The sequence below is a fragment of the Salvelinus alpinus genome, chromosome 4, assembly GCF_045679555.1.
Source record: "Salvelinus alpinus chromosome 4, SLU_Salpinus.1, whole genome shotgun sequence".
NCBI classification, from domain to species: Eukaryota; Metazoa; Chordata; class Actinopteri; order Salmoniformes; family Salmonidae; genus Salvelinus; species Salvelinus alpinus.
In genome coordinates this window covers 21,674,648-21,694,667 of record NC_092089.1, presented here as the reverse complement: position 1 = coordinate 21,694,667, position 20,020 = coordinate 21,674,648, and the positions used below count along the sequence as shown (strand labels likewise).

General features: G+C 53.8%; 1 protein-coding gene across 3 annotated transcripts in view; it reads right to left on the bottom strand.

Moving 5' to 3' along the window:
- The window catches only part of LOC139573030 (acetylcholinesterase collagenic tail peptide-like), a 33,698-nt gene extending 15,374 nt beyond the window's left edge, over nucleotides 1–18,324 (bottom strand). Inside the window, exons 1-5 of one of the 3 annotated variants that reach the window (XM_071396008.1) lie at nucleotides 17,993–18,324; nucleotides 16,954–17,072; nucleotides 11,199–11,309; nucleotides 1,203–1,247; nucleotides 1,008–1,034 (exon numbers count right to left, since the gene is read on the bottom strand). In XM_071396008.1, the coding sequence (XP_071252109.1) occupies nucleotides 1,008–1,034; nucleotides 1,203–1,247; nucleotides 11,199–11,309; nucleotides 16,954–17,072; nucleotides 17,993–18,089 (399 nt within the window). In that variant the 5' untranslated portion in view covers nucleotides 18,090–18,324. The remainder of the gene's footprint in view (nucleotides 1–1,007; nucleotides 1,035–1,202; nucleotides 1,248–11,198; nucleotides 11,310–16,953; nucleotides 17,073–17,992) is intronic. The other 2 variants (XM_071396007.1, XM_071396009.1) reach the window with 2 other exon arrangements.
- Nucleotides 18,325–20,020: the final 1,696 nt, after the last annotated feature.

Sequence of the window (20,020 nt, the reverse complement as noted above, 5' to 3'; positions counted from 1 at the left end):
TGTCCTGGCATCGTGTCCAGGTTGTGCTGCTTGTCTTTCTCTCTCTGTATCCTAGCTGTCCTGGCATCATGTCCAGGTTGTGCTGCTTGTCTTGCTCTCTCTGTATCCTAGCTGTCCTGGCATCGTGTCCAGGTTGTGCTGCTTGTCTTTCTCTCTCTGTGTCCAAGCTGTCCTGGCATCGTGTCCAGGTTGTGCTGCTTGTCTTGCTCTCTCTGTATCCTAGCTGTCCTGGCATCGTGTCCAGGTTGTGCTGCTTGTCTTGCTCTCTCTGTATCCTAGCTGTCCTGGCATCGTGTCCAGGTTGTGCTGCTTGTCTTTCTCTCTCTGTATCCTAGCTGTCCTGGCATCGTGTCCAGGTTGTGCTGCTTGTCTTTCTCTCTCTGTGTCCAAGCTGTCCTGGCATCGTGTCCAGGTTGTGCTGCTTGTCTTGCTCTCTCTGTATCCTAGCTGTCCTGGCATCGTGTCCAGGTTGTGCTGCTTGTCTTTCTCTCTCTGTATCCTAGCTGTCCTGGCATCGTGTCCAGGTTGTGCTGCTTGTCTTTCTCTCTCTGTATCCTAGCTGTCCTGGCATCGTGTCCAGGTTGTGCTGCTTGTCTTTCTCTCTCTGTATCCTAGCTGTCCTGGCATCGTGTCCAGGTTGTGCTGCTTGTCTTTCTCTCTCTGTGTCCTAGCTGTCCTGGCATCGTGTCCAGGTTGTGCTGCTTGTCTTGCTCTCTCTGTGTCCTAGCTGTCCTGGCATCGTGTCCAGGTTGTGCTGCTTGTCTTGCTCTCTCTGTGTCCTAGCTGTCCTGGCATCATGTCAAGGTTGTGCTGCTTGTCTTTCTCTGAATTTCATAATGCTCATAACCAGGCAGCGGGGGGACAGGCGGGCAGCGGGGGGGACAGGCGGGCGGCAGGCGGCGGGGACGTGAGTTACAGCCCACCAGACAGACTGAGGAGGGACTGGATCTCATTTTTCAGCAAATCCACTTAGCAGAGCTAATAGAATGATCAATGGGTGCTCTCACCTTTTGTCCAGGTCGTCCCAGTTCTCCCTGGCAACAAGTTCGTGGGATGGAGGTGGAGAGAGAGAGAGAGAGACAGAGAGAGAGAGATATAACTGCTGCTATTTTATACAAGGCCTTTCCGCTTCGTATAATGGTAGTTTTCAATCATTCACTAAACATCTAATGTAAAAAAAACTGTTTATAAATGACACTTACCTTTTCACCTTTTGGTCCCTTCAGACCTGGTAGCCCAGCTGGACCCTGTAGAAGGTCAACAATAATCAGATATCTAACCAATCAGAACATGGGCTTTTTCTGTCTTTATGCCATCAACTGATTATTTACAATCCCAGTAATATTCTAAGTATTATTTCCCTTCACAATGTAATTTCAATGAGCAGGTACAGGATCCATACTGACACCAAATGTGTTTGTTGTGGTGCCATACTGTATAGGCTAAATTGTGTATGAATACAGATGTGAAAAACATATCGGAAGACTCTACCAATCCTGCTCTCCTCTCCCTGATAGAATGCCATCTAGGCAAGTGGCCATTTATAGGACTCTGGAATTACTATAGGATCTGCTGCATTACAACACCACCACCAACCCACACTCCCTCCAAACCTCCCCACAGCAACATCAACACCCTCCCCACAGCAACACCAACACCCTCCCCACAGCAACACCAACACCCTCCCCACAGCAACACCAACACCCTCCCCACAGCAACACCACCCTCCCTCCACACGGCAACACCACCACCCTCCCCACAGCAACACCACCACCCTCCACACAGCAACACCACCACCCACCCTCCCTCCACACAGCAACACCACCACCCACCCTCCCTCCACACAGCAACACCACCACCCTCCACACAGCAACACCACCACCCTCCCCACAGCAACACCACCCTCCCTCCACACAGCAACACCACCACCCTCCACACAGCAACACCACCACCCACCCTCCCTCCACACAGCAACACCACCACCCTCCACACAGCAACACCACCACCCTCCGCACACGGCGGCAACACCACCACACGGCAACACCACCACCCTCCACACAGCAACACCACCACCCACCCTCCCTCCCCACAGCAACACCACCACCCTCCCCACAGCAACATCACCACCCTCCACACAGCACCACCACCACCCTCCACACAGCACCACCACCACCCTCCACACAGCACCACCACCACCCTCCACACAGCAACACCACCACCCTCCACACAGCACCACCACCACCCTCCACACAGCAACACCACCACCACCCTCCACACAGCAACACCACCACCCTCCACACGGCAACACCACCACCACCACCTACCCACACGGCAACACCACCACACGGCAACACCACCACCACCCACCACACGGCAACACCACCACCCTCCACACAGCACCACCACCACCCTCCACACAGCACCACCACCACCCTCCACACAGCAACACCACCACCCTCCACACAGCAACACCACCACCCACCACACGGCAACACCACCACCACCCTCCACACGGCAACACCACCACCACCCTCCACACAGCACCACCACCACCCTCCACACGGCACCACCACCACCCTCCACACGGCAACACCACCACACGGCACCACCACCACCCTCCACACGGCAACACCACCACCACCCTCCACACGGCAACACCACCACCACCCTCCACACAGCACCACCACCACCCTCCACACGGCAACACCACCACACGGCAACACCACCACCACCCTCCACACGGCAACACCACCACCACCCTCCACACAGCACCACCACCACCCTCCACACGGCACCACCACCACCCTCCACATGGCAACACCACCACCCTCCACACGGCAACACCACCACCACCCTCCACACGGCAACACCACCACCACCATCCACACGGCAACACCACCACCACCCTCCACACAGCACCACCACCACCCTCCACACGGCAACACCACCACCCTCCACACGGCAACACCACCACCCTCCACACGGCAACACCACCACCCTCCACACGGCAACACCACCACCACCCTCCACACAGCACCACCACCACCCTCCACACGGCAACACCACCACCACCCTCCACACAGCACCACCACCACCCTCCACACGGCAGCACCACCACCCTCCACACGGCAACACCACCACACGGCAACACCACCACCACCCTCCACACGGCAACACCACCACCACCCTCCACACAGCACCACCACCACCCTCCACACGGCACCACCACCACCCTCCACATGGCAACACCACCACCCTCCACACGGCAACACCACCACCACCCTCCACACGGCAACACCACCACCACCATCCACACGGCAACACCACCACCACCCTCCACACAGCACCACCACCACCCTCCACACGGCAACACCACCACCCTCCACACGGCAACACCACCACCCTCCACACGGCAACACCACCACCCCCCACACGGCAACACCACCACCACCCTCCACACAGCACCACCACCACCCTCCACACGGCAACACCACCACCACCCTCCACACAGCACCACCACCACCCTCCACACGGCAGCACCACCACCCTCCACACGGCAACACCACCACCACCACCCTCCACACGGTAACACCACCACCACCCTCCACACGGCAACACCACCACCACCCTCCACACGGCAACACCACCACCACCCTCCACACGGCAACATCACCACCCACCCACCCTCCACACGGCAACACCACCACCACCCTCCACACGGCAGCACCACCACCCTCCACACGGCAGCACCACCACCCTCCACACGGCAACACCACCACCACCCTCCACACGGTAACACCACCACCACCCTCCACACGGCAACACCACCACCACCCTCCACACGGCAACACCACCACCACCCTCCACACGGTAACACCACCACCACCCTCCACACGGCAACACCACCACCCACCCTCCACACGGCAGCACCACCACCACCCTCCAGACGGCACCACCACCACCCTCCACACGGCAACACCACCACCCTCCCTCCACACGGCAACACCACCACCACCCTCCCTCCACACGGCAACACCACCACCACCCTCCACACGGCAACACCACCACCACCCTCCCTCCACACGGCAACACCACCACCACCCTCCCTCCACACGGCAACACTACCACCACCCTCCCTCCACACGGCAACACCACCACCACCCTCCCTCCACACGGCAACACCACCACCACCCTCCACACGGCAACACCACCACCACCCTCCACACGGTAACACCACCACCACCCTCCACACGGCAACACCACCACCCACCCTCCACACGGCAGCACCACCACCACCCTCCAGACGGCACCACCACCACCCTCCACACGGCAACACCACCACCATCCCTCCACACGGCAACACCACCACCACCCTCCCTCCACACGGCAACACCACCACCCTCCCTCCACACGGCAACACCACCACCACCCTCCCTCCACACGGCAACACCACCACCACCCTCCACACGGCAACACCACCACCACCCTCCCTCCACACGGCAACACCACCACCACCCTCCCTCCACACGGCAACACTACCACCACCCTCCCTCCACACGGCAACACCACCACCACCCTCCCTCCACACGGCAACACCACCACCACCCTCCCTCCACACGGCAACACCACCACCACCCTCCACACGGCAACAACACCACCACCACCCTCCACACGGCAACACCACCACCACCACCCTCCACACGGCAACACCACCACCACCCTCCCTCCACACGGCAACAACACCACCACCCTCCCTCCACACGGCAACACCACCACCCACCCTCCACACGGCAACACCACCACCACCCTCCCTCCACACGGCAACACCACCACCACCCTCCACACGGCAACATCACCACCCACCCACCTTCCACACGGCAACACCACCACCACCCTCCACACGGCAACACCACCACCACCCTCCACACGGCAGCACCACCACCCTCCACACGGCAGCACCACCACCCTCCACACGGCAACACCACCACCACCCTCCACACGGCAACACCACCACCACCCTCCACACGGCAACACCACCACCACCCTCCACACGGCAACACCACCACCACCCTCCCTCCACACGGCAACACCACCACCACCCTCCCTCCACACGGCAACACCACCACCACCCTCCCTCCACACGGCAACACCACCACCCTCCCTCCACACGGCAACACCACCACCACCCTCCCTCCACACGGCAACACCACCACCACCCTCCCTCCACACGGCAACACCACCACCACCCTCCCTCCACACGGCAACACCACCACCACCCTCCCTCCACACGGCAACACCACCACCACCCTCCCTCCACACGGCAGCACCACCACCACCCTCCCTCCACACGGCAACACCACCACCACCCTCCACACGGCAACACCACCACCCTCCACACGGCAACACCACCACCACCCTCCACACGGCAACACCACCACCCACCCACCCTCCACACGGCAACACCACCAACCTCCACACGGCAACACCACCACCACCCTCCACACGGCAACACCACCACCACCCTCCCTCCACACGGCAACACCACCACCACCCTCCACACGGCAACAACACCACCACCACCCTCCACACGGCAACACCACCACCACCCTCCACAAGGCAACAACACCACCACCACCCTCCACACGGCAACACCACCACCACCCACCCTCCACACGGCAACACCACCACCACCCACCCTCCACACGGCAACAACACCACCACCACCCTCCACACGGCAACACCACCACCACCACCCTCCACACGGCAACACCACCACCACCCTCCCTCCACACGGCAACAACACCACCACCCTCCCTCCACACGGCAACACCACCACCCACCCTCCACACGGCAACACCACCACCACCCTCCCTGCACACGGCAACAACACCACCACCCTCCTTCCACACGGCAACACCACCACCCACCCTCCACACGGCAACACCACCACCCTCCACACGGCAACACCACCACCACCCTCCCTCCACACGGCAACAACACCACCACCCTCCCTCCACACGGCAACACCACCACCCACCCTCCACACGGCAACACCACCACCACCCTCCCTGCACACGGCAACAACACCACCACCCTCCTTCCACACGGCAACACCACCACCACCCTCCACACGGCAACACCACCACCCTCCCTCCACACGGCAACACCACCGCCACCCTCCACACGGCAACACCACCACCACCCTCCACACGGCAACAACACCACCACCACCCTCCACACGGCAACACCACCACCACCCACCCTCCACACGGCAACACCACCACCACCCTCCCTCCACACGGCAACACCACCACCACCCACCCTCCACACGGCAACACCACCACCACCCACCCTCCACACGGCAACACCACCACCACCCTCCACACGGCAACAACACCACCACCACCCTCCACACGGCAACACCACCACCACCCTCCACACGGCAACAACACCACCACCACCCTCCACACGGCAACACCACCACCACCCACCCTCCACACGGCAACACCACCACCACCCTCCCTCCACACGGCAACACCACCACCACCCACCCTCCACACGGCAACACCACCACCACCCACCCTCCACACGGCAACACCACCACCACCCTCCACACGGCAACAACACCACCACCACCCTCCACACGGCAACACCACCACCACCCTCCACACGGCAACAACACCACCACCACCCTCCACACGGCAACACCACCACCACCCACCCTCCACACGGCAACACCACCACCACCCTCCACACGGCAACAACACCACCACCACCCTCCACACGGCAACACCACCACCACCACCCTCCACACGGCAACACCACCACCACCCTCCCTCCACACGGCAACAACACCACCACCCTCCCTCCACACGGCAACACCACCACCCACCCTCCACACGGCAACACCACCACCACCCTCCCTCCACACGGCAACACCACCACCACCCTCCACACGGCAACATCACCACCCACCCACCTTCCACACGGCAACACCACCACCACCCTCCACACGGCAACACCACCACCACCTTCCACACGGCAGCACCACCACCCTCCACACGGCAACACCACCATCACCCTCCACACGGCAACACCACCCCCACCCTCCACACGGCAACACCACAACCACCCTCCACACGGCAACACCACCACCACCCTCCACACGGCAACACCACCACCACCCTCCACACGGCAACACCACCACCACCCTCCACACGGTAACACCACCACCACCCTCCACACGGTAACACCACCACCACCCTCCACACGGCAACACCACCACCCACCCTCCACACGGCAGCACCACCACCACCCTCCAGACGGCACCACCACCACCCTCCACACGGCAACACCACCACCACCCTCCCTCCACACGGCAACACCACCACCACCCTCCCTCCACACGGCAACACCACCACCACCCTCCCTCCACACGGCAACACCACCACCCTCCCTCCACACGGCAACACCACCACCACCCTCCCTCCACACGGCAACACCACCACCACCCTCCCTCCACACGGCAACACCACCACCACCCTCCCTCCACACGGCAACACCACCACCACCCTCCCTCCACACGGCAGCACCACCACCACCCTCCCTCCACACGGCAACACCACCACCACCCTCCACACGGCAACACCACCACCCTCCACACGGCAACACCACCACCACCCTCCACACGGCAACACCACCACCCACCCACCCTCCACACGGCAACACCACCAACCTCCACACGGCAACACCACCACCACCCTCCACACGGCAACACCACCACCACCCTCCCTCCACACGGCAACACCACCACCACCCTCCACACGGCAACAACACCACCACCACCCTCCACACGGCAACAACACCACCACCACCCTCCACACGGCAACACCACCACCACCCTCCACAAGGCAACAACACCACCACCACCCTCCACACGGCAACACCACCACCACCCACCCTCCACACGGCAACACCACCACCACCCACCCTCCACACGGCAACAACACCACCACCACCCTCCACACGGCAACACCACCACCACCACCCTCCACACGGCAACACCACCACCACCCTCCCTCCACACGGCAACAACACCACCACCCTCCCTCCACACGGCAACACCACCACCCACCCTCCACACGGCAACACCACCACCACCCTCCCTGCACACGGCAACAACACCACCACCCTCCTTCCACACGGCAACACCACCACCCACCCTCCACACGGCAACACCACCACCCTCCACACGGCAACACCACCACCACCCTCCCTCCACACGGCAACAACACCACCACCCTCCCTCCACACGGCAACACCACCACCCACCCTCCACACGGCAACACCACCACCACCCTCCCTGCACACGGCAACAACACCACCACCCTCCTTCCACACGGCAACACCACCACCACCCTCCACACGGCAACACCACCACCCTCCCTCCACACGGCAACACCACCGCCACCCTCCACACGGCAACACCACCGCCACCCTCCACACGGCAACAACACCACCACCACCACCCTCCACACGGCAACACCACCACCACCCACCCTCCACACGGCAACACCACCACCACCCTCCCTCCACACGGCAACACCACCACCACCCACCCTCCACACGGCAACACCACCACCACCCACCCTCCACACGGCAACACCACCACCACCCTCCACACGGCAACACCACCACCACCCACCCTCCACACGGCAACACCACCACCACCCTCCCTCCACACGGCAACAACACCACCACCCTCCCTCCACACGGCAACACCACCACCACCCTCCACACGGCAACACCACCACCCTCCCTCCACACGGCAACACCACCACCACCCTCCACACGGCAACACCACCACCACCCTCCCTCCACACGGCAACACCACCACCACCCTCCCTCCACACGGCAACACCACCACCACCCTCCACACGACGGCAACACCACCAACCTCCACACGGCAACATCACCACCCACCCTCCACACGGCAACACCACCACCACCCTCCACACGGCAACACCACCACCACCCTCCACACGGCAGCACCACCACCCACCCTCCACACGGCAACACCACCACCCTCCCTCCACACGGCAACACCACCACCACCCTCCACACGGCAACACCACCACCACCCTCCACACGGCAACACCACCACCACCCTCCACACGGCAGCACCACCACCACCCTCCACACGGCAACACCACCACCACCCTCCACACGGCAACACCACCACCCTCCCTCCACACGGCAACACCACCATCCACCCTCCACACGGCAGCACCACCACCACCCACCCTCCACACGGCAACACCACCACCCTCCCACCCTCCACACGGCAACACCGCCACCCTCCCACCCTCCCACCCTCCACACGGCAGCACCACCACCCTCCCACCCTCCACACGGCAACACCACCACCCTCCCACCCTCCACACGGCAACACCACCACCCTCCCACCCTCCACACGGCAACACCACCACCCTCCCACCCTCCACACGGCAGCACCACCACCCTCCCACCCTCCACACGGCAGCACCACCACCCTCCCACACGGCAACACCACCACCCTCCCACCCTCCACACGGCAACACCACCACCCTCCACACGGCAACACCACCACCCTCCACACAGCAACACCACCACCCTCCCACCCTCCACACGGCAACACCACCACCCTCCACACAGCAACACCACCACCCTCCCACCCTCCACACGGCAACACCACCACCCTCCACACGGCAACACCACCACCCTCCCACCCTCCACACGGCAACACCACCACCCTCCCACCCTCCACACGGCAGCACCACCACCACCCTCCACACGGCAACACCACCACCACCCTCCACACGGCAACACCACCACCTCCCTCCACACGGCAACACCACCACCCTCCACACGGCAACACCACCACCCTCCCACCCTCCACACGGCAACACCACCACCCTCCCACCCTCCACACGGCAACACCACCACCCTCCCACCCTCCACACGGCAGCACCACCACCCTCCACACGGCAGCACCACCACCACCCTCCACACGGCAACACCACCACCCTCCACACAGCAACACCACCACCCTCCCACCCTCCACACGGCAACACCACCACCCTCCACACGGCAACACCACCACCCTCCACACGGCAACACCACCACCCTCCACACGGCAACACCACCACCCTCCACACGGCAGCACCACCACCCTCCCACCCTCCACACGGCAGCACCACCACCCTCCCTCCACACGGCAGCACCACCACCACCCTCCACACAGCAACACATTGAAACTAATCACATGCAGCCTAACCAGGTTGTTGTGTACACAGGGCGATACAGGAAGTTACTCGCTCCAGTCAATATGTCTTTCCAAGCAGACCGGCCTGTTTGGGTTGTTTCTAAGAACGGTGTGTGGAGGGACGGAGGGTCGTGGCAGCCAGTGGAAAAAGTCTATTTGCGTCGTGTCTAAATGTGGAGCATTAATGGGCTGCTGTGTTGCAGAGCTCCATGTAATCCCCGTCCCCGTCCCCGTCCCCGTCCCTAGCTCTAGAGGTACAACAGGAAGGGAGGAGAAGGAACTGACACGGGTCTCAGATGGTAAAGAGCTGCTAGAGGCCTATAGAGGACTTAGCCAACCCCCAACACCTGTATACTACCATTACTGACAAGTAAGGAAGCTCAGACAACTAACTATTGTCTCCACCTGATAAACCCTGATTAAATACTCTTCCAAATATCTGCATTATAACTGTATTATAACTGTATTATATCTGCATTATAACTATATTGTAAATGTATTGTAACTGTATTGTAACTGTATTGTAACTGTATTGTATCTGCATTATAACTGCATTGTAACTGTATTGTAACTGTATTGTAACTGTATTGTAACTGTATTGTAACTGTATTGTAACTGTATTGTAACTGTATTATAACTGTATTGTATCTGCATTATAACTGTATTATAACTGTATTATATCTGTATTATATCTGTATTGTATCTGCATTATAACTGTATTATAACTGTATTATATCTGTATTATATCTGTATTATAACTGTATTGTAACTGTATTGTAACTGTATTGTAACTGTACTGGCCAAAATCGGGCTTAAAAAATGTATATTGAATTGATGAAGCCAGTGGGATGACAACGTTAACAGAAGACAGTTGGAGGTGGATAGGTTTACCTACCTGAGGACCGGGGGGTCCGCTGGGGCCAGGGGGGCCTGCGACACAGCTGGGACCTTTCAGCTCCGTCCCTGGATCTTCTCTGTGATTTCCCCCCTTACTGGACTCCTCATTCTAAACCAATCACACAAAAACACTTCCATTCAATCATTGCTTTATTTTATAATAAAAGGATCAGTAGCCGTTTGTGGTACTGAAGTACAATTACAATGCAGATAAGATTGTGGATCACTTGTACACTACTTGCCAATCAAAATGACAGCTGTGTGTCATGTCATCTGTCAATTTGAATTTCAGATTCTACACAATCATTCAGCGTCAACTCCTGCTCATCACCCCTCTTGAGTTTACAGTCTAGGCTCTAGACTGAGGGTTGTATCTCTGGGAAAGGGAAGGGGAAAGGGGGATACCTAGTCAGTTGTACAACTGAATGCATTCAACTGAAATGTGTCTTCTGCATTTAATCCAACCCCTCTGAATTAGAGAGGTGCGGGGGCTGCCTTAATCGACATCCACGTCATCGGTGCCCGGGGCACAGTATATTAACTGCCTTGCTCAGGGGCAGAACGACAGAGGACCCTCTAACAGGATAGACAGAGTTGTATCTCTGAGAGGACCCTCTAACAGGATAGACAGAGTTGTATCTCTGAGAGGACCCTCTAACAGGATACACAGAGTTGTATCTCTAAGAGGACCCTCTAACAGACATAGTTGTATCTCTGAGAGGACCCTCTAACAGGATATACAGAGTTGTATCTCTAAGAGGACCCTCTAACAGGATAGACAGAGTTGTATCTCTGAGAGGACCCTCTAACAGACAGAGTTGTATCTCTAAGAGGACCCTCTAACAGACAGAGTTGTATCTCTGAGAGGACCCTCTAACAGACAGAGTTGTATCTCTGAGAGGACCCTCTAACAGACCGAGTTGTATCTCTAAGAGGACCCTCTAACAGACAGAGTTGTATCTCTGAGAGGACCCTCTAACAGGATATACAGAGTTGTATCTCTGAGAGGACCCTCTAACAGACAGAGTTGTATATCTAAGAGGACCCTCTAACAGACAGAGTTGTATCTCTGAGAGGACCCTCTAACAGACAGAGTTGTATCTCTAAGAGGACCCTCTAACAGACCGAGTTGTATCTCTAAGAGGACCCTCTAACAGACCGAGTTGTATCTCTAAGAGGACCCTCTAACAGACCGAGTTGTATCTCTGAGAGGACCCTCTAACAGACCGAGTTGTATCTCTGAGAGGACCCTCTAACAGACCGAGTTGTATCTCTGAGAGGACCCTCTAACAGAATAGACAGTTGTATCTCTGAGAGGACCCTCTAACAGACCGAGTTGTATCTCTGAGAGGACCCTCTAACAGACCGAGTTGTATCTCTGAGAGGACCCTCTAACAGACAGAGTTGTATCTCTAAGAGGACCCTCTAACAGACAGAGTTGTATCTCTAAGAGGACCCTCTAACAGGATAGACAGAGTTGTATCTCTGAGAGGACCCTCTGACAGAGTTGTATCTCTGAGAGGACCCTCTAACAGACAGAGTTGTATCTCTGAGAGGACCCTCTAACAGACAGAGTTGTATCTCTGAGAGGACCCTCTAACAGGATAGACAGAGTTGTATCTCTGAGAGGACCCTCTAACAGGATAGACAGAGTTGTATCTCTGAGAGGACCCTCTAACAGACAGAGTTGTATCTCTGAGAGGACCCTCTAACAGGACAGACAGAGTTGTATCTCTGAGAGGACCCTCTAACAGGATAGACAGAGTTGTATCTCTGAGAGGACCCTCTGACAGAGTTGTATCTCTGAGAGGACCCTCTAACAGGAAAAACAGAGTTGTATCTCTAAGAGGACCCTCCAACAGACAGAGTTGTATCTCTGAGAGGACCCTCTAACAGACAGAGTTGTATCTCTGACAGGACCCTCTAACAGACAGAGTTGTATCTCTGAGAGGACCCTCTAACAGACCGAGTTGTATCTCTGAGAGGACCCTCTAACAGACAGAGTTGTATCTCTAAGAGGACCCTCTAACAGACAGAGTTGTATCTCTGAGAGGACCCTCTAACAGACAGAGTTGTATCTCTGAGAGGACCCTCTAACAGGATAGACAGAGTTGTATCTCTAAGAGGACCCTCTAACAGGATAGACAGAGTTGTATCTCTAAGAGGACCCTCTAACAGACATAGTTGTATCTCTGAGAGGACCCTCTAACAGGATATACAGAGTTGTATCTCTAAGAGGACCCTCTAACAGGATAGACAGAGTTGTATCTCTGAGAGGACCCTCTAACAGACAGAGTTGTATCTCTAAGAGGACCCTCTAACAGACAGAGTTGTATCTCTGAGAGGACCCTCTAACAGGATAGACAGAGTTGTATCTCTGAGAGGACCCTCTAACAGGATAGACAGAGTTGTATCTCTAAGAGGACCCTCTAACAGGATAGACAGAGTTGTATCTCTGAGAGGACCCTCTAACAGGATAGACAGAGTTGTATCTCTGAGTGGACCCTCTAACAGAATAGACAGTTGTATCTCTGAGAGGACCCTCTAACAGAATAGACAGTTGTATCTCTGAGAGGACCCTCTAACAGGATAGACAGTTGTATCTCTAGGAGGACCCTCTAACAGACAGAGTTGTATCTCTGAGAGGACCCTCTAACAGGATAGACAGAGTTGTATCTCTGAGAGGACCCTCTAACAGAATAGACAGTTGTATCTCTGAGAGGACCCTCTAACAGAATAGACAGTTGTATCTCTGAGAGGACCCTCTAACAGGATAGACAGAGTTGTATCTCTAAGAGGACCCTCTAACAGACAGAGTTGTATCTCTGAGAGGACCCTCTAACAGGATATACAGAGTTGTATCTCTAAGAGGACCCTCTAACAGACAGAGTTGTATCTCTGAGAGGACCCTCTAACAGACAGAGTTGTATCTCTGAGAGGACCCTCTAACAGACCGAGTTGTATCTCTGAGAGGACCCTCTAACAGACAGAGTTGTATCTCTAAGAGGACCCTCTAACAGACAGAGTTGTATCTCTGAGAGGACCCTCTAACAGACAGAGTTGTATCTCTGAGAGTACCCTCTAACAGGATAGACAGAGTTGTATCTCTAAGAGGACCCTCTAACAGACAGAGTTGTATCTCTGAGAGGACCCTCTAACAGACAGAGTTGTATCTCTAAGAGGACCCTCTAACAGACAGAGTTGTATCTCTGAGAGGACCCTCTAACAGACCGAGTTGTATCTCTGAGAGGACCCTCTAACAGACAGAGTTGTATCTCCAAGAGGACCCTCTAACAGGATAGACAGAGTTGTATCTCTGAGAGGACCCTCTTACAGGATAGACAGAGTTGTATCTCTGAGAGGACCCTCTAACAGACAGAGTTGTATCTCTAAGAGGACCCTCTAACAGACAGAGTTGTATCTCTGAGAGGACCCTCTAACTGTTAGAGGGTCCTCTCAGAGATACAACTCTGTCTATCCTGTTAGAGTCTAACAGGATAGACAGAGTTGTATCTCTGAGAGGACCCTCTAACAGACCGAGTTGTATCTCTGAGAGGACCCTCTAACAGGATAGACAGAGTTGTATCTCTGAGAAGACCCTCTAACAGGATAGACAGAGTTGTATCTCTGAGAGGACCCTCTAACAGGATAGACAGAGTTGTATCTCTGAGAAGACCCTCTAACAGGATAGACAGAGTTGTATCTCTGAGAGGACCCTCTAACAGGATAGACAGAGTTGTATCTCTGAGAGGACCCTCTAACAGGATAGACAGAGTTGTATCTCTGAGAAGACCCTCTAACAGGATAGACAGAGTTGTATCTCTGAGAGGACCCTCTAACAGACAGAGTTGTATCTCTGAGAGGACCCTCTAACAGACAGAGTTGTATCTCTGAGAGGACCCTCTAACAGGATAGACAGAGTTGTATCTCTGAGAGGACCCTCTAACAGACCGAGTTGTATCTCTAAGAGGACCCTCTAACAGACAGAGTTGTATCTCTGAGAGGAACCTCTAACAGACCGAGTTGTATCTCTAAGAGGACCCTCTAACAGACAGAGTTGTATCTCTAAGAGGACCCTCTAACAGACAGTTGTATCTCTGAGAAGACCCTCTAACAGGATATACAGAGTTGTATCTCTAAGAGGACCCTCTAACAGACAGAGTTGTATCTCTAAGAGGACCCTCTAACAGACAGTTGTATCTCTGAGAAGACCCTCTAACAGGATAGACAGAGTTGTATCTCTGAGAGGACCCTCTAACAGACCGAGTTGTATCTCTGAGAGGACCCTCTAACAGGATATACAGAGTTGTATCTCTAAGAGGACCCTCTAACAGACAGAGTTGTATCTCTGAGAGGACCCTCTAACAGGATAGACAGAGTTGTATCTCTGAGAGGACCCTCTAACAGGATAGACAGAGTTGTATCTCTGAGAGGACCCTCTAACAGGATAGACAGAGTTGTATCTCTAAGAGGACCCTCTAACAGGATAGACAGAGTTGTATCTCTAAGAGGACCCTCTAACAGACAGTTGTATCTCTGAGAAGACCCTCTAACAGGATATACAGAGTTGTATCTCTGAGAGGACCCTCTAACAGGATAGACAGAGTTGTATCTCTGAGAAGACCCTCTAACAGGATAGACAGAGTTGTATCTCTGAGAAGACCCTCTAACAGGATAGACAGAGTTGTATCTCTGAGAGGACCCTCTAACAGACAGAGTTGTATCTCTGAGAGGACCCTCTAACAGACAGAGTTGTATCTCTGAGAGGACCCTCTAACAGAATAGACAGTTGTATCTCTGAGAGGACCCGCTAACAGACAGAGTTGTATCTCTGAGAGGACCCTCTAACAGGACAGACAGAGTTGTATCTCTGAGAGGACCCTCTAACAGACCGAGTTGTATCTCTGAGAGGACCCGCTAACAGACAGAGTTGTATCTCTGAGAGGACCCTCTAACAGGATAGACAGAGTTGTATCTCTGAGAGGACCCTCTAACAGACAGTTGTATCTCTAAGAGGACCCTCTAACAGACAGAGTTGTATCTCTGAGAGGACCCTCTAACAGGATAGACAGAGTTGTATCTCTGAGAGGACCCTCTAACAGACAGTTGTATCTCTAAGAGGACCCTCTAACAGACAGAGTTGTATCTCTGAGAAGACCCTCTAACAGACCGAGTTGTATCTCTGAGAGGACCTTCTAACAGGACAGACCGAGTTGTATCTCTGAGAGGACCCTCTAACAGGATAGACAGAGTTGTATCTCTAAGAGGACCCTCTAACAGACAGAGTTGTATCTCCGAGAGGACCCTCTAACAGACCGAGTTGTATCTCTGAGAGGACCCGCTAACAGACAGAGTTGTATCTCTGAGAGGACCCTCTAACAGGACAGAGTTGTATCTCTGAGAGGACCCTCTAAGGTCGTTTCCCCTCATCAACCCTGATCTGCAGTCAGCACTCGTGGGAGACACGTTAATCCATTACTTCCTGCACACACCTACTATATCATCAGAAATCCCTACTGCTCTTAGTCAGTGGCGGAGGAGGGCAAGAGTGAGGCTAAGTCACAAATGACACGCTGTTCCCTATACATTATAGTCCACTACTTTTGACCACAGCCCTATCAAATGTAGTACGCTAAATAGGGAATAGGGTGCCATTTGTAACGTAACCAGGGAGTGAGGTTTGGACAGCACCCAAGGACAAATCAACAATCATACACTTGTCACATGGGCAAGTCACATGACTTTGGACTCACATGACCACCGCGGTGCCACAGTGAGGGAGGAGGAGGGAACAGGGGGGGTGGGGGTGGACTCAGTAAACAGCAGGGGTTGAATTTCCACTGCTGGTCCAAGGCAGGTTGTTGTTGGAGAGCTGAGGAAAGTAGTGGACAGTACGGTAAGTCAGTCACATGGGAAATAAATACACACCGACGCTGCAGAGGATTCCCGTTGTAATAGACATATTTCATTTGTTTGTCATGTTGACATCAGTGGCAAATGAAATGAATAGAGTCAAAACTAGTTGAAGGGGCTTAAAGAAAACTCAATGTTGGCTTATTTCTAACAGCATCAGAGTGGATGTAAGGTGTGTAATAGAATCTGTATGTTACTGCATCCTGCAGAGGCAGAGAGCAGACAACACCTCACTAACAAGCCATAAAGTAAAAGCTCCTGCATAGAGGCATTGCCAAAGAAGTGGTGTTGCAGCTGCCAAGTTCAAATCCACTCAATCAGCAGATCCTCCCCTTCACAACAAACATCAGCTGAACTGAAAGTCATCTGTAAATGTACGGTCTGGTAGGATATTGACAACACTAGACGCTACAACTGGTATCTACATAGATATACAGCAACAAGTAAAATAGCTCTACAAATCTAACACATAATAACTAGAATAGAATAAGAACAGCAGAATATTCCGACTGGGAGCTGTAACATGATACGTGTCGTCCTCCACACTGGAGAGAGCTGCTCCTGGCTCTGGCTGAATACACATATGAAGCACCATATGCCCGCCTCCCTGTCAGGAACTGTCGACAGACGCTATTTATAGAGACATTTCCATTCTGACAGCATTTCTTATTCCATAAATTAAGGGAAAATACACAGGAACACACACTTCTTCAAAGTGCAAAGACAATCAGGATAAGACATGACATGGGGTTTACCCAGGGTCGGACTGCAGCTTGTCAAAACCGTGCATGACATATTCCTGCACGCACACACATAAACACACACACACACACAAACACATGCATGAGTATGCGCATGTACACACACACAATATCTTACCTGCTGGGAATGAAAGAATATTGTCCAGGAAAGAGGACTGAGACAAGACATAACAAAACAATAGTGGAAGATACAGTCCAAATGTGATAAGGATCATGCTGCTGTCAATACAATGCCCTGTCTGTCTCTAACTTGGGTTTACTGAGGAGCCACAGCAAAACGACTCCACTCTCACTCTCTCTGACTCTCTCTTGCCTACTGCCCTCAACACCCCTCTCTCTCCTCTCTCAGTCTCCCTGCGTCTTTAGGAGGGGGGTGCTTGCCAACCATTGCCCATTAAATCTATCTCCTGCTTCAGTGTGCGCTAAAATTACAGGAGGCGCAGCCTGTCAGCTGCCCTTTGTGACAATATTAGAATCTTACTACTGCAAGGGATGCCTTAATAGTTTCCCCTCTCCTCTCATAAGGATACAAGACGACAAAATATACTACATGGCTGGAATGCCATTGGAAAGACAAAGACCATACTATGGGGTCACTTCACAACTGTAGAAAAATAAACAGAACACAATTTCACAAGCTGTATGATCTTGTACATGTTGCACAAGACAAGGAAAAATAAACACGGTTCTGTCATGAATGCCTGCAAATCGCAATGCACCTGTGGCGGGTTGTCACCGTAAAAAAATATAATCTAAAACATTTGTTAGATTATACGATTATTATCAGAAAAATAAGGTTTAGGTATTAGAAGCGCACCACATGAATACGCAATGAATAGGACTCCACTTGTGGCACACAGCATTCACTACAACATCGGTCTCTAGGATATATCGATTAGACCACCACATCAACGTATCAGCCTCTGCCGCAACATTAATGGCCAGGCATTTATAAAGAGGCACTTGGATCGTGGGCTGGCAGGGGAGCAATATAGACGCCAGTATCAATTTAAATAAATTAATGTCAAAGTTTTGAATTATATTTGACATTTTCTCCCAATGAGAGCAATCAATTATTTGCACATGTAGGTGATTGCCATGACTTGAATTTTACGTTCAGTTATCGCCCCAAATTTCACGTGCACAAATTAATTACTCTCACAAATGGACATTTCCTCTTTCCATGCCTGCTTGGTGTAATTTATTTCCTCTGTTATAGCTAAACTATCTACACTCTTTGAAGAAGAGGTAGCTGTGCTTCGTGAAGGTTTACGCTGGTGTGTAAAATCTCTCTCAGACAAGGTGACTTATCAATATATTGCCTATATTTACCCCCAACAAATGAAACGCTAATTAGCTGGTGATGTGGTTTTCATAAAGAACTCCACATGCCATGATGATCTGGTCAAGACTACCGAATCGAGGCAAAGGTAAGAATCTCTTAACTATAATGTTAGCTAAATGTAGTAATGAATAATTGGCTACGTTTCTTTAAATTGACAATTCTGTGAAGTGTCTGGGGCAAGTTTTAAATTGATACAATACCTGTTAGCAAAGATGTCGGCTACAGATGTCTTGCATTATGTCTACATTGATGCTAATTATCATTTTAAAATGAGCGTAAATAGAGCCGAATATGTTGCTAAAAGTCACCTTGTCCGTGAGAGATTTACATGGTTATAAAAATGTTACACCAGGGTAAACCCACATGAAACACAGCCCTTATTTTATGTGTTTCTAAAATCGCCTATGTGGGGAAAAACGATTGGAATCATATCCCTGTTTGACCTAGGTTTTCTGGGTATTGACCCCCCCCACTGTGTGGCTCTGTGGAAATATGGCCTTGTGGGAACCCTACAAAGGGTGTGTATCAATTTAACCTTGTTTGGCAATTATTTCTCACTGATATGAAAGGTCCTTATGCTTCCAAAACCAGGCTCTCAACAAACTCAGTGTCAGGACTCTTAAGAAAACCCCATGGAGAAGATGCCTTCAGCCAATGACTTCTGTGTAATGGAGAGTCATCATCAAGGGCTAGGAAGAGGGGAACCCAAGTCTTGGAAGGTTGGGATCTCACAGGGTTGGAATGGAAACTGAAATGCCCAAGGTAAAAATACCACCCAAATGACCAAAACATACCCATTCA